We start from the raw sequence: 15,560 nt of genomic DNA on the forward strand, positions 1-15,560 counted from the left end.
CGTGTATAGTACAGTTAGCTAGATGACTTAAGACGGTCTTGCATATGACGAGTAGCAGGCGGGATAGTGCCAACAGCGATTTGCTATAGTACTATGTTTTACCATGGTTGGTTCTCAGCAACACTGTACCTTGTTTGGAACCCAACGGATTGACGGAAACTGCAAAGACACTACGAAGTGGAACGTCTTTGCCTCGCTGTTCGTTGGTACCTAACCGCATTCAGTAACCGAGCTGCACTCATTAGTCCGTCCGAACATTGCCCACCCAATAAAAAATACCTAACTTCAATAATTTCCATCAAGAAACGGAGAATCGTAACAAGACGTGCCCTCACTTACTACGTTGATAATAGTTGTCCCACTTTTCCGGTCGGTAAAACGTGATAGTTGTGTGAACTTTTTATTACATATGTATGTACTTCTTCTTATTGCTGCAGTATCAAGTAAAACAGGTGCACAAGTCGTAGTGTTGTGTAATATAACGGTGTAACATCACAGCAAATCAAGTATTTTAAATTTCCACACACTTAAATTTCCACACACTATTGGTGTTTAGTTTCCAAGAAAAAAAAACGTAAATTAACCGTTTCACTGAAGTTACATAATAAGTCGGATAGCTCTCGATGCTCGCGCGCAACAAGCTTTATTTGAACTTTACATGAAAGGTTTTACCATATGTACAAAAGTTTAACCTTCGTCGGCCTATATATATATTTTTCTATAGGAATAAATTATAAAGCGCAGTATTATAACGCGTTATACTTCATTGCTATGTGTTTATTTGCTACATAGAATAAACGTTAACTGAAAAAAGCTAACTTAATAAAAATTTAATCACAGATATTGCAACAAAATTTACTGATACTAAGTTATTTGTTGAGAACAACAATACTAAAAAAATATTATGATATTATTCTTTTTATTAATATTGCACTGAATATGAACTGTTTTTTATTTTAAATTAGCGAAGTATTATCATATACAACTTTTGAATCATGTTTGGCGATGTAGGCTACTGATTGATGACGCAACACAAAATAACACGTGACTAAATCTACGTAACGTCCAATGCTAAATACACATTCATTAAATTGTGTCATAAAGAATTGCACACTTTTAACATGAGCACACAAAAACTACCACAGTTTACATCAGATCTCGACTACGAACATTGAATCCATTTCTTACTCATACCTCACACCCGTTATTGGCTTCGGGGACGTACACCTGTAACAAAAATGCAATACATTTCAAATCGTAATATAAGTGCAAGTGAAATGTCACATAAGACTACAGAAATCAGCCTCAGTCGTTAGATGTTGACCTTCGGATCTGTGTTTTACGTATTATGGTGTCTAGTTAACTCAAAGAGGGTGGCTGGCGATCGGCGTCAGTTTGATCTGGAATTATTTGAATCGAACAGAAACAGATTACATGTCTAAATTAATGTCAGAAAAAAGAACAGACTAAATTAATATTTCCATTCCAAAAACAATCCTGACGCTGATCATCTGCTATTCTAGTTGATTTTTTGACCCCCACTGGGATTCAAACCCGGGATATAATGGCCATGAAACTGCACTTGGATCAGGCGCTTGACCGTTGTCCTTGATGTTACTACACACTGAAAAAGACCGGTCAACGCCTAGCGGCAGAGGCTGGTGTCTCTGTGAGTTAACTATAATGACATAATGATTTGAAGAAATCGCAATAACAGATTCATCTCCACCTTTATACGCACCTGTTTATGGTTACATCACATCGAAGTTCGGCGCAAATTTCTGTGTCTGTGGATTTGGAAATACAATGACTCGGCAAAAAGCACTCGGTGTTGAAATTGGCGCAGTTTGAATGTTTGCTTTCTTGATTTGCCTAAAACACGGAAATGACATCGGTAAAACCGTACATACAGTCGCACTTGTTTAACTAAGCTCACCTGTACGGCACACAATGCATTCAGAAGAAGAACACATAAAATTACAACTGCCCTGTTCATCGTTAATTATGTGTAGCGTCAAAAATACCGTAAATTCCCAACTGCTTTAGTATGGCTTGGAACTACTGTAACCCTCTTATATATCAGTGTAATTTGAAGTAATCATGAAGGATCAAACTTTTTCTTCACGGACGTACAAGTAGCGGTAGCTTTGATTGAAGCATGTTTTGTCAAGTCTGAACGTTTGTATCTAACTTCAGATAGTCCTGTAACAACAGGTAAGTGCTTAAAGAAACTTGGTTCTTTGACACTTGAAAGCAAGTTCAGCTGTGTACCATGCTTTAAAGCTTTGTCCATTAACGTGTTTACACAGTAGAGTGCTCATGCGTCACTAACTTAGAAACAACATCCGCAACTCTGGAAGAGCAACACTTGATTTCTAGACAACAAAGTATCTTTAAAGGCCGCGAGTCAGCTCAATGGCGCCAGGGCTAGACTCAAACAATTGGCAGTGCCAACAAAACGCAGGTAATTCTCCCCTACATGAAAACGGCATGACCAATGTTAAAACACTTTGCGATAGAGGCATCCGCTTCCTGTTTGCTGCCACTAAATGTCAAGAACCATGGTCGCACTTATGAGAACCAGATTTCCCAAACCTGCGAAACGTTGTTTGGCCCAAAACTATGTTGTGGCACTTTTCTGCCTTTTTCCCCCAATATGTGGTCAAAACCCGGTTAAAATGTACACACATGTCTGGAATCTCTCAAAATACCTGTGCGTTTCACAACGTTAACTCTACAAGTGGTTTTTGACTAAACTGTAGAACAACCTAACATTCAAAACACACAGTTGCATCACAAAACTTAAATGTATACTTCTAAACTTGATGTTTAAAGCACAGCAACTGCTGGTGTCGGTACAAAATAGCTGCATACGTTACGTTTCAATAAGGAGATATAAACCGTTCTTTGCAAAATACTAATTGAAATAAAAAAAGTGTATGTGCGTGGTTTAATATATTGTAACATTACATAAAAAGTATTTTAAAAAAGTACCAAACACATACGCAAGTTTTTAGTTTGGTGTCGCTGACAAAAGTTTACTTCGTTCAAAGAGCTGAATGACACAATAAGTTAACCTTGAAACTCACAAAGGCAGGGAACCCTCACAAAGGCAGGGAAGCCATGTTGCTCCCGTAATATGTACACAACTGGTTTACTCCTATAGTTGTCCAATCAGTCTTTGTTCACTGAGAAACCACAGATATTTAGGCCATGGCAGTGCATTGATAGATTGTATATTTTATATCCCCAGTTGGGCTTACGTACGTACACAATCTTAAATTTATGTCAACTTATTGTTTCATTGACTTAAAGGAAAAACACAAGGCAAAATGCAGTGGCCAGTATTACGTCACAATAGCTATGTTGTTGGCCGTTTGATGTGTAAAAAGTTATCTACTCAACATGTGGGTGTTAAATTCTATTTTATTTCTTACGGCTTTAATAAAATTAAACAAATGTGCGCCTGGACCTTGGAATGGAACATCTGCCTACGAGAGGGCAAAACCAGCATATTTCGGGTCCAAGTTAGACCAACAAGATGACCCAGACCTCTACCCGCTTGTCAGTAAGGAACGCATGGCAATAATGTCTTGGGACGAGGATTACTTGGTTGAAGTGTTCAGCAGCACTGGTAACAACGAAACCGCTTTTTTCAAACAACTGTATCGAGAGTTTATGACAACAGCCCCACGGAAAAAAAAGAATTTTCAGTATTTTCGCCCCCAACCACTAGTGCAAGACATAGCAAACATTTCTGAGGTAAGAGTTTAACAAAAAGAACATTGCAGGCACACCTATACTGTAGACTGTTGCGGACAAAATTTACTTTCTTACAACATCTTGACCTTCTTGTAGTATTTCTTGTAGTGCTTTGTGCAAAAATCTTTCGACACAAAAATAAGTGTGCACATTAACACGATTCAGTAAAGAACATAGCGCCAAACCAAACGAGTAATTGAAGGATTTTTTTTGTGAAAATTTACTCATTTTAACGACTTACGACACCCAGTGCCTTTAAAGTTATAATGTAATGCTCGCGCAAATGACCGACATGACAGAACTGACGCCGTTTTTTCAAACCTTTGCATACACATTCATCGTTACAGCAATTCGGGTCGGTTTTATGCACAATCCATAACTGGTAACAACAAATTAATCAGAATTGCTCTTCTGGCACTTTCGAAACTGAGTGCCAGAAGAGCAATTCTGATTAATTAGTATGCCTGGCAACAAAAATAGCAGTATATGGTAATAACAAAGCCTGCGCTATAACATTTGAAAACGAAAGATGACTATATTTGTATCACGTGATTTGTGTCGTTTTTGCAGCAGAGCGATAAGTACCTTCGTCCCGAACACATGAGTCCAGACAAGTTGGATGCGCTGCTGTGGGCGCACAACGACATACGCAGTAATGTGCAGCCCCCCGCCGACCAAATGATCAAACTGTCGTGGGATTTTGATCTTGAAGCAAATGCATGGGAGCGTGTGCAGAGTTGCCAGTTCGACAACGTTTTGCCGCAAAACACGATTTTCGGTGACAACCTCTGGGCTGGATGGGGAAGAAATCTTGTTGAATTCGATCCCACGGAAGCGGTATGCTGTCGGTGAAAAATAAATTTGTCTCCCTTGTGGTCGAAGCAAAGCTTAGAGATTTTTGTGAAGTTTGTTTCTCGGTTTCATATGACCAATTGTTGTTTTAACCATTCCCTCGTCGCTGTCCAATATATACTACATCTCATTGTTGGATTTATATGGTGAATTTTGTGGATGTGACGACAATTAAACTGAATTGAGTTAAATCATGAGTTTTTTTCTTTAAAAATCGAAAGTGAGAACAAACAAAGCAAATCTCGCATTATTGATACGACAGACCATAAACCGATTGAATAGTTTAAAGTATCTTGTTTCGTGTATATTCAACGTATGCCTCATATTAGATGGAACCACAAAAATATCTACTCTATATTCGAAACATTTTCCCCTTTCCGGTTGAGCTTTCGTTAAAATTTCATTTCTTGAATAAATTTACTAAACTCGTACCTGAGAGTGCGATGCTAATTTGGCATCTAAGCATAACTTAGAGTAGGTCTTATATTACGATTCATATTACATGATTGTTTTTTTTTTACAGATTGCTTCTTGGTTTGAGGAGAGGGACCATTTTCACCAAACGCTAAGAACTTGCATCGGCGCCCCTTGTGAGAACTTTGTCCAAATGGTTTGGCACAACGTTGAAAAAATGGCCTGTGCGTGGACGGAATGCCCAAACATGACAATCCACGGTCATGTGGCCAACATTGCAATATTCTTGGATTGTTCCTACACCCCTAGGTAGAGAAGATAGTTGTGTAGAAAGTTGATGCCTCGTATATGTGGTTTCATCCTAATTTGTACCCACTGTATCGTGAACGAAAGTTGGCGAACCCTGCTTTAATTTGGTCAATTAAAAAGATGCGCTAGCATGAAGCGAAAAAATAAAGAAGCAAAAATTCTGTAAAAATGAAGAGAAAGGAACAATATATATGTGTAGATAGAAGGCTGCTCCAGATATACCAGCTCTTATACCATAGCGGGGTCCGCGAATCCCAGTTTTAGAACCAGTGCATTCCGTTAAAAACAAGTTTAGTATGTAAAGCCAAAACCACCATGTTATTATATATAGACATTTACAACACTGCTGCTTTTTTACAGTTCCATCGAGACGGAACTTTTGCCATACTACGTTGGCCAACCTTGCTCCTTCTGCGACCCGGGTGATATCTGCGAGGCAAATCTTTGTGGTACTGAGCGTGATTAGATTCTACTATACATATACTACATATTTTATGAACTTAGCCAACGCCACAAGGGAAGTAGTTGGAGGGGAAAAACCTTGGCAGGTGACAACAGTGGCGCCACCCGAGGAAACGGGTTTGGGCCTCGTGACAGCGCTTACAGTGGTTGGAACACTCGTTGGTACCACGTTGCTCGTGACAACGGCCGTAGTCCTCACCGTGAAGATCAGACGACTAAAGTACGATATTACCATTCATTTTTGTGTTTCATCTGGGCGTGCTGAACAAATGATCAAAGTTTCACGCTAAAGCCAGTATACATGTAAATCCTTAGAAATAATCTTTCTTACATCCCTGTTACGTTGCTTCTCACAATGACAAACGATATTTATATACCCCTAAAGAAGTCTCGCCGGATGGCAGACGAAACGTTGGTTTCCAATAAACACTTTAGAAACTAAGTGCCAGAAGAGCAATTCCGATTAATTAGTATGCCTGGCAACAAAAAATAGCAGGATATTTATATAGTTGGGTTATACTAACCGCGAATCCTAATAACAAATATGTAAACTACAATCCAAGTTGCTGCTTTCACTTTTACTTACGTCACAGGTGCTGCAGAAAGGAAGAGGATTTCGAGAAACCTGTAACCATAGAAAATTCTAAAACTGCTTCGTTGATTTCCAACAATCGACCCGACTTGTTTAACCAGTAGAATTTGATGCCTATTAATTTCAACTGCTGCAAAAACGCAATACAAGCGAAACGCACGAATGGAATCGAATCTATTATGCGCGTAGTGGATAACGGCCGCCCGCATTTCACGTTTGGTTGCCGACTAACCGTTATACACTGGTTAAAAAACCAAACACTGATTAAAAAAATCAAAACTAAACAATATACAACGCACAAAAATCATTTTTTCCAACTTTTTTTAGCATTCTCCACATATAGCTCCAAAGTATCCTGAAATTTATCTGAATTGTTGTATCAGAGCTTTCCACAATATGGGTCACAAAAATCAGTTGCTTCCGATTTAATTCGAAAAAAAAATCAGCATCAAGGTTTCGATGTTGATGCGAAACACACAAAGCTATTTGATTACTTACATTTTTTTTAAAATGCATTGAGCGTAAGTAATGGGAAACGACTTCCATATACTGGTACATGCAGCAAATTCTGTACAGCGAATGTTTTTCTGTTCAAGTTGCTCTGTTAGAGCAGGATTTTGTTTTAATAGAATCGAAAATATACGCAGACACTGCGAAGGTAAAACGACTTAGCGTGACGGTGGTAAAGAGCGGATGCTTGAAATCAAAACCTCAACAAACCTGGCCTTTTGAATTGTTACAACACTATGTTAAAGCGGACGCTACAAACTACAAGCTATCAAATATTTTTATTTTATTATTTGACCATTTTTAGCTCAAAGACGAACCCATGTTTTTATTCAACAACTTTGGAATGAGGAAAGTTACCAGTATGTGAACAAACGGACTTGAATTAAATTAAGGTTTTGTTTTCGTGCATGATCCCAATTAACCATTGGTGTTTCCCTATGCTTCTCATTGAATGAGACTGATTCAAGTTTCTACAACCTTGGTGTTAGTTATTGTGCCCAAACTTTTAAATTTAAGTGATAGGCATGATTTCCACATCATCAGTTTATTTGTAACGTCCCTATTACGAGCATGTTGCTTCTACGTCATAAAGACTAGAGCCTCGATTTGCATGTATGTCACAGGTACAAAGCTGCAGTCTCCAGTCTATAAGGTCTGCAGACGTGGCGTGCGTAACCCGACAGGCGACAACAACCGGATATCTGATACGTAACTCTTGCAGGCATTTGTGTAATGCATGCAAATGCCTCATGCAGGGAAGCGTGTCTGTTAAACCTAATCACTTCCATTCAGAGGAGATTAGCATCTTATTGGTCTAAGTTTTGTAATGGGCCTAAAAGGGCCGAGAGGGAAGTGACAAACGCTCAGCGACGAAGACAGGTTTATATACCGTAAGGTGGACTCATCAAAATATAACTTAGACTATGGAGTAAATAGTCTGAAGATATAGGTGATATATTCCCAAAGAATAAGGACTTTTGCAAATAGCCTGCCACATACAACCGGAAGAAGCTCTTTTTTCTTATAGAAGAGCCCTTGTTACTGTTTTTGAGATTTTCAGCTTCATGTTTTTTACGCTTTTCAGAAAAAATTGTCGAGCTTTTTGTATTAAGATTTATCTTGTAGCATATAGGTTTATGAAGTGAAGGTCCATAAAGAAGAGATATGTTGTTCTACGTCACGTTATTGATTGGATCTGTATGGCAGCAATATGTGCTTGTCGGTAAGCGAGTATTTCACAGTACTTTATAACTATAAAATCCAAGTAATGTAAAGTTTTGTAACAAATATGTTTTTTTTTGTTTAGTTGTCTTAACAATCTCACCACTTTTCTTTAGCAAAAAAGCGTTTTGTTTCAACGAATCAAAAACATTCTATTACAAAAAATACATATCTATGTTTTTATTTGTGACATTAACCTACTTTTCAGAGTGGACAAGGGGAGATGTGTTATTGGGAATAATAGAAAATCTTTTTCTTCCTTACGACACTGCAAACGACGCTTGCAAACAAGCGGGCTACGACCATATCGCCATTTTCACGGATTTTACTCCAATTGACGTATGAAATATTGTAACTCTCTGTGGTTTAAGTAACATTAAAATCCTATAGATGATAGCACAGGCTTGAACAGAATGTTAATACCGAAGGTTAATAGAAAATTTGAACCTGTTGCATAGATAAATAGGATGTACATATTTTTCATTACACAAAGTACAAAACTTCCATCTTACATAAATTTTAGTTTTTTAGCGTAAATTCCAAAATAATTTGGAATGGATTGCGGTATTACGATAACGCGTATGTACGTGGCTGGATGTACGAAAATGGACAAAGGTATAATTCGTTCGGTATCCCCGACACGGTTCCATTGATCCAGTGCACGGCAGTAAATTTGGATATACTTCTGCGAATAGGCCCAATGTTCAGGATCCCTTGCAGCAACAACAACCAAGTTGTCTGTCAAAGTAAGATCAACTTTTGTTAAAGAGTCGTTTTTGATATACTAACGTAAACGCAATGGTGGGTCCAAGTTGGGGCAACTATAGGGCAACCGCCCTCTTCCCCCATCCAGTCTTCCCCATACGTCATTTCACTGCAGCTGTAGATAAAAGAGTGTCATTAAATATATTTTTGACCATTAAACTATAGTATGCTGACGAACGTCTATTTGGGTTGGGGGGCTTCGATCACGATTCGGCTCAAATGACACTTTGATCTAATGGTACAAATTACATTAAAAATGCCTTGATTGTGCTATCGCACATCATAAAGTGTATATCTCGAAGCATAAAAGTTTCCACCGACAAACACGCTGGCAAAAATGAACATATTCTTGAAAACGTTAATTGACGTTTATATTACAGGATCTAAAAACAAGTTGATTGGCATTCGCAGTGAGGTAAAAACAAATTAAAAAATTGCCGGGATGCAACGCACAACTGTCGTTTGATTTTAGATTGAAACAACCCCTCTAACAACAGACCAAGTGGAGGAATGGTTGAAACGCTTGAATTTGGAAACCCAGAGCAAGAATCTGACATCCCTTGATGTACACCATGGTGTTGATGTGATGAAAAAAATTCGACAAAGCAACAGCAGTTTTCAGGTAAAATAAACATAAAAAACAATTTTCGGAAATAATTTCTTAAACCAGAAGTGGCAACCCTATATTGCAAATTGTACAATTACAAATGGCACAACAGGGGTAACTGGTGTATAGTGATGTATATTTATAGGATGAGGTAATATTTCCATTCACATCTGGGTCCCGCACCTGACATTTGATAATTATCTTACAGATTACTGAAAACGCAATGAGCAATGTATTGGAAATCATTGACACGTTTTATACGTTTATTAAATCAAACGAGTTCGCGATTCAACTTTCCGAGAGAGAGTCAATTGTCAAAACTGTTGAAGATTTTTCCAATCGATTTAAACCGACAAATTTGTCTACAAGTGTTGCTTCGTTTGCCAGTCAGAGTTTTGTTGCAAAGGTATATCGGTATATAACGTTGCAACACATATAAGGCTTTATGCGAAAATTAAACATCTGAACAAATTCCTCTGATATATTACTAAGTGGTGCATGCATCTTGCGCATAACATTGCTGAATATTTCCCATGTGCTTCGTGCGCGGAAAAGTTTAAGAACCTCTATATTACAGTATTATATGGCCGACCTTGGTTTCCTTGCTGTACAAACACCTCATATGTTATCGTACATGCACAGATCCACTATAACGCTTTCAATAAGTCAAAGCGAGGATTGACGTTCACCGGCAGAGACAACTTGACATTAAACCTTCCACCAGAGGTATTCGATAAGTTAAGTGGAACAAGAGGTGTGGGTAATATTTCCCGCGTCTCTTTCGTGGAGTTTTCGGACAGAACTTTTTTCGGTGCTCCTTGCAATGTCTCGTTTGAAAATAAGACCGACAATAACGGGTCGTGCCTCGCTGCAAACACAAGTGCTGTAATAACGGATGGATTTATTGCGACAAAGGTTAGGCACACGTATAGAATAACTTTTTTTATTCTGATTGCGTGTTTGGATGAAACGTTCATGCAATTTAATCAACGAAAGTTTCTATATATGTTTAAAAACAGCACTAACACAAATTTTACCAGGTGGTGTCGGCTGAATTAAATGGAATGTCAATAAACAACTTGAAGAACCCAGTGACGTTCACCCATCCATTTAATTACACTCTAAATGAGGTAAATGTTGTGTCAAAATATCACAGAACAACAACTAACAATGCTTTTTTTAAGAATGAGACAGTCGAGTTCCAATGCGTTTCATGGAATTTCTCGACGTCATCATGGTCACAAGATGGTTGTTTTTTAATTTCAAACACCAACCCACCAACCTGCGGATGCAACCATCTTACCAATTTTGCCATTTTAGTGGTGAGTACAATACCTGTACACAAATTCTTCAAAACCACACTCATTTTATTATTTGTTTCGTCACAGAGGGTCGTACAAAGGCCGCCCCCTATGGGTTTCAGCAACGTGTTCGGTATAGTAAACACTATCATCGGTTGCTTGTCTTGCGTTGGCTTTTTGTGCACAGCGCTAATCCACATTGCTTTTAAGTGAGTTTGATGACTTACGAACAGTTTCATAAACCTAAATATGCAAACATAAACAGGTTAATATGCAGTGCAAAATTGCATTGTGTATGTAATGAGGTTGTGTTATTTCAGGGAACTTCGTACAACCAAACCAGGACCCATCCACATTAACCTGTGTCTTTGCTTGTTCATGGCTTATCTTATCTTTATTCTTGGCTCAGACAAGATCGGTTCTAAAGTTACTTGTGTAATTGTGACAGCTTTGACACATTACTTTCTGCTTGCCAGCTGGTGTTGGATGCTTGTTGAAGCTGTGTTCATGTTCTTGTAAGTTTAAGCAGTTTAGAATGGGTTACCTCTTCTAAAAAACAACTCTATTGTGTTTCTAGGCTCTTGGTTAGAAGCGTTCGAAGTTTTAGTTCGGAACTTATTGCTCTTGTGTTTGTTCTTTCCTATGTAATTCCAGCCTTCGTGGTGGGAGCAACGATTGGAATACAAGTGGCTTTACAAAGCTCGGTTTCTGCATATTTAGGTAACAATAAAAATACTACAACCTGTATAGTACGTAAACTTAACGAAATATTTCTTTCAGCGATTTTGAGCTCATACACACACGACCAATACTGCTGGCTGCGTGGTAATTCGTTGTATTTCGGATTTTTGATTGAAGGGGGAATTATGTTTCTTATCATTGTGGTGTTGTACACATGGATTTTAAAAAATATAACATGGAACAGAAGAAAAGTATGGTTTGAAAGTTTAGATTTAGATTTAGAATATGTAGCTTTTTTATGTTAGATTTAACCGTAATCAGAGTTGTCATACAGTTACGACCTATATATAGTAGGTATTTAAAATTAACGCTCATTGTTGCTTTATTGTATAGGTAAGCATCAGCAAAATTTCTACAACGCCGAAAGAATCGATTTGCAGGGGAATGGCATTGGCGAGTATTTTCGGGGTAGTCTGGATTCTTGCAATACCTTTGGAAAGCCAGGCTGCCTTAAATACCGACAGAGTAACCACCGCAGCCCTTACGTATTCATTTTCTGTATTGATAGCTGCTCAGGTAAAAGTAACAGAAACACCCTTTAGGACATTGAGTCTGTCTTGCAAACCCTTCACAAATCTAACTTGGCTTTTAGGGAATTTTCGTGTTTGCATTCTTCTGCGTCCGAAACGCCAACGCCAGGCGACTGTGGTGGGATCCCATGCTAAGACGTGCGATGAATTTCCTAAGACCGAAGCAAGCACCTACGTCATCACACTTCTACATTCAAGACACTCTGACGAGAACTGAAAACTCTTTTGTGACTGTTCAACAAAATTCGCTACAAAATGTGTTGTAGAATCATTAACTTATTGTTTCGCTCAACACCCAAATACCTCTCTCAATGCCTGCGTTGTGTCTAAACAACGTGCTGGTTAGCGTAAAACGTTGGTTGATTTTATAGTGTAAAAATACATAGAGGTTATTCAAACTTAGCTTTAATTGCCACAGACTGTGGTGTAGTCTTAATAGGGAAAGCATGAGTGAAATGTACGTTATAGAATTAGGAATATTTACAATAAATTAACAGACACTTTCTTTGGAAAAGGCATATGAAAACTTTAACAAACTTGAAACAAATTTGAGCAATAAGTTGTATCTTTTTGTAACTGATGGCTTTGATTTTCTTTATAATTTCATGTGTTTCTCCATCCTGTTTTCTGTTAATTCAAGACTCGTTAACAAAATAAAATTTAACAACTGCAAGAAAGGTGCTTTTTTGTTGCAATTGTGTTTGGTATCCGATGAAGGTGTAATGGACGGTAAGATGGTAACATGAGGAAATTTTATTGGGTAGAACACAGAAAAATAGAATAAGAAAACAGTGATATTATTTTTTAAACCACTCTGCATAGTACTGCGACATGAGACATATGAGAGGTGTAAGTGTAACCGAAATTAGCTTCTCTCTAAACCGGCTAACGCCCAGGTTACTCCGCACTAACGGCCTATCGCCAAGACCTGGAGTCACACGACCAAGGTGGCTAGTTTTGTAATAAAATGGAAGCGCTAATAGGTATAAAAGCGTAAAATGGTAAAAGTACGGATAAAACAACGGTTGTTTTTTATACAAAAAGGACTTTCCACTGCACATATAGCGTTCACAACAATTACTTTTCGCCACAATAAAAACAGTGCTTTCTACTCGCCACCACCAGAGAACTGCCTGGCTTTTCGCTTATTCTTTTCGCCGCCAGCACTTACACCAATTATCACTGTCCACGTTTGCCACGCAAGCGTGACTGCTCGGGCGTATAAAAACGAGTAAAATAGAAATAATTACAAATATATTATAAAAGGTGAGTGTAAGTAAACAAAGAAAAACATGTGAGTAAAAGTGAAGGTGAAGTGAAAATACAAAAAGAAATAAAGCGTGTGAAAAACAAAACGAACAAAGACGTTTACATAAGACGAGTAATTCGTAGTATGTTGCATAATTTGAGAATTGGCTACGTAGGATATGTAGAATATAAAGAAGACCTCTACAGCAAGAATATTAAGACTAAAAATAAAAATAAATAAATTTAAATTGCAGAACGCTGTTGTTTCAGCCGCAACGTTTGTTTGAAAATAATTAAACTGATTGATAACTTCGTCATTTTCAGTTTTATGTTGAATACAATGTTTTCTGGTGGGATATAGACGTGATATAGAGTTTTACATTTTTCGACGTTTTGCGGGGTCATTTGAGTGGTTTACGTAAAGGCGACTTGCAGTCTGTCTCATAAACATGATAAACACTAATTGTATGCAAATACGTAACTACTGGGACTGCTTTAAAACAATAGAGTTTTTTTGATATTTGACATTATTGTCTTCGGTATTGCTGTGGAAGCAACGAATATTTGGGAGAACTTATAAAGTCACGTATTTAGATTCGATTAAAAGCATCAAGAGAGAACTTATTATAGACATTAGCAATGTTGAAAGAAATGAGGAATTCAAGATAATATCAGAAGAAGACGTTCATTGCATTTTTAGTGTTTTCCAATGCTTTTAATGTTTTTCTTTACTATTATAACTAACAAAAGTTTTTTATGTTTTTGTACTACTCTATATTCGTGGTAACTTTATTCCAGGAACAACAATTGTCCGGAAAGCAATGAACTTTCTTGTTACTTTGTTGGTTGGGTCGGTGTTACAGCAGTATACCATTAAAGGTACAAAATACTACTATTATCGAAACTTTATGCTTCTCAACATATGTGCCGCAAATTTCCTTTGGGTTATGGCAGTTGTTTCTTGTTTACCATCAAAACGCATGTGATTCCCGAAAGTCTTAAATATTTGTCGATGTGATTACTGAAACCGCCGTTAGTGCTGTTATATCTTGATTCGAGTTGCAACATAACATAGGATAGAAGTGGGCTGAGGTATAACAAGTTGTCACTTTTACACCAACAGAAGTAACCTTGCAGAATGTAACTTTTGGGGAGGTGCTTAATCGTACATTTTCCTATCTCACGGCAAGGGAGATCTGTAAACAAGCGGGATACGACCATATTTACACCATCAGTGGGATAAATTCAACGGAAATTTTTAATGTAAGTTGATGTGTTAGTGTATTTGCAAAAGTATGAGCCAGCAGCTCGTTCGAATTAAGACTGTGCGGAAGGTAAGACAACCGTGATTATATACGGAAATCGTCTAACACCATTTCCATGCATTCAACGTTGGAATGTTTTACAGGGTGCAAAATGATTTAACACAGGGTACGAAAAATGTTACGCTTCATTGATCACAACATTAACTTTATTCACATTTGCATCAACTGTAAATGTGCGAAAGAATTCCTGTCCTGATTTAAATTATTCGTAAACAGTGTGGTCATGACAACTAGGGATGCACCGAAAGTTCGGTTTGCCGAATTTATTCGGCCGAAACTAAGGTTTTCGCAATTATTCGGTTTCGGCCGAATATTTCTGCAAAATTCGGCCGAAACCGAAACTTTTTTACTGCATAAAACGCTGATACGCAAAGTTTAGAAAAGGTTAGAATCCTTGTTTAAACTGTAGGATTGTGTTCGTTTCATTTGTTTATTTTCACAGAAATGATAAAAATCAAGTTATAGCAGTTGGAACAAGTCGAGGTTATTCTTTAAGCGCCAAAAAGGCTGTATGATAGGATTAGATCCAATCCAGTACATCATGTTTTGTTTAAATTTATTGCGTTGAAAGAGATGGATACCAAAATTAGTTCGGTTTATTCGGCCGAATTAATTCGGCAACTTTTGCCGAATATTCGGTTTCGGCCGAATATAAAAATAGCTGTTTCGGTGCATCACTAATGACAACCATTATTTGAACGGTGGGATTTCTTGTCTCGCTGAATGTCGCCGTTCATTAATTTTCCAGGCGTTGAATACAACAAAAAGGTACTGGATTAATTTCATCTACGAAAATTATAAATGGAGGTTGGATGACGGCGGCCCCATAGGAAATATTACTAAGGTATGATGTTAAACCAACAAAAAATAGCTTACGGTTTGTGAACAGTTGGATTTGTTGACGCCCAAAATTTATTGCCC

General features: G+C 37.7%; 1 protein-coding gene and 1 long non-coding RNA gene across 2 annotated transcripts; one reads left to right on the forward strand and one right to left on the reverse strand.

The window, feature by feature from the left end:
* Positions 1-455: 455 nt before the first annotated feature.
* LOC145894957 (uncharacterized) lies at positions 456-2,071 on the reverse strand. Its single transcript, XR_014401588.1, has 3 exons — positions 1,937-2,071; positions 1,742-1,872; positions 456-1,227 (listed from the first exon to the last, which is right to left on the reverse strand). It is a non-coding gene; the product is annotated as an uncharacterized LOC145894957 (long non-coding RNA).
* A 1,334-nt stretch (positions 2,072-3,405) lies between these two features.
* Positions 3,406-6,507, forward strand: LOC145895712 (uncharacterized). Its single transcript, XM_082984498.1, has 6 exons — positions 3,406-3,762; positions 4,333-4,599; positions 5,138-5,337; positions 5,698-5,786; positions 5,842-6,019; positions 6,393-6,507. The coding sequence occupies exons 1-6, from the start codon at positions 3,406-3,408 to the stop codon at positions 6,493-6,495; spliced, it is 1,194 nt and encodes a 397-aa protein (XP_082840624.1). The 3' UTR covers positions 6,496-6,507.
* Positions 6,508-15,560: the final 9,053 nt, after the last annotated feature.

This window comes from Ascidia mentula, chromosome 3 (genome assembly GCF_947561715.1).
Source record: "Ascidia mentula chromosome 3, kaAscMent1.1, whole genome shotgun sequence".
Lineage (NCBI taxonomy): Eukaryota > Metazoa > Chordata > Ascidiacea > Phlebobranchia > Ascidiidae > Ascidia > Ascidia mentula.

Coding starts and splice junctions, on each gene's coding strand:
- LOC145895712 (XM_082984498.1), top strand. CDS start 3,406: ATGTGGGTGTTAAATTCTATTTTATTTCTTACGGCTTTAATAAAATTA. Junction 4,600..5,137: donor AATTCGATCCCACGGAAGCG/GTATGCTGTCGG, acceptor TTTTTTTTACAG/ATTGCTTCTTGGTTTGAGGA. Junction 6,020..6,392: donor GTGAAGATCAGACGACTAAA/GTACGATATTAC, acceptor CTTACGTCACAG/GTGCTGCAGAAAGGAAGAGG.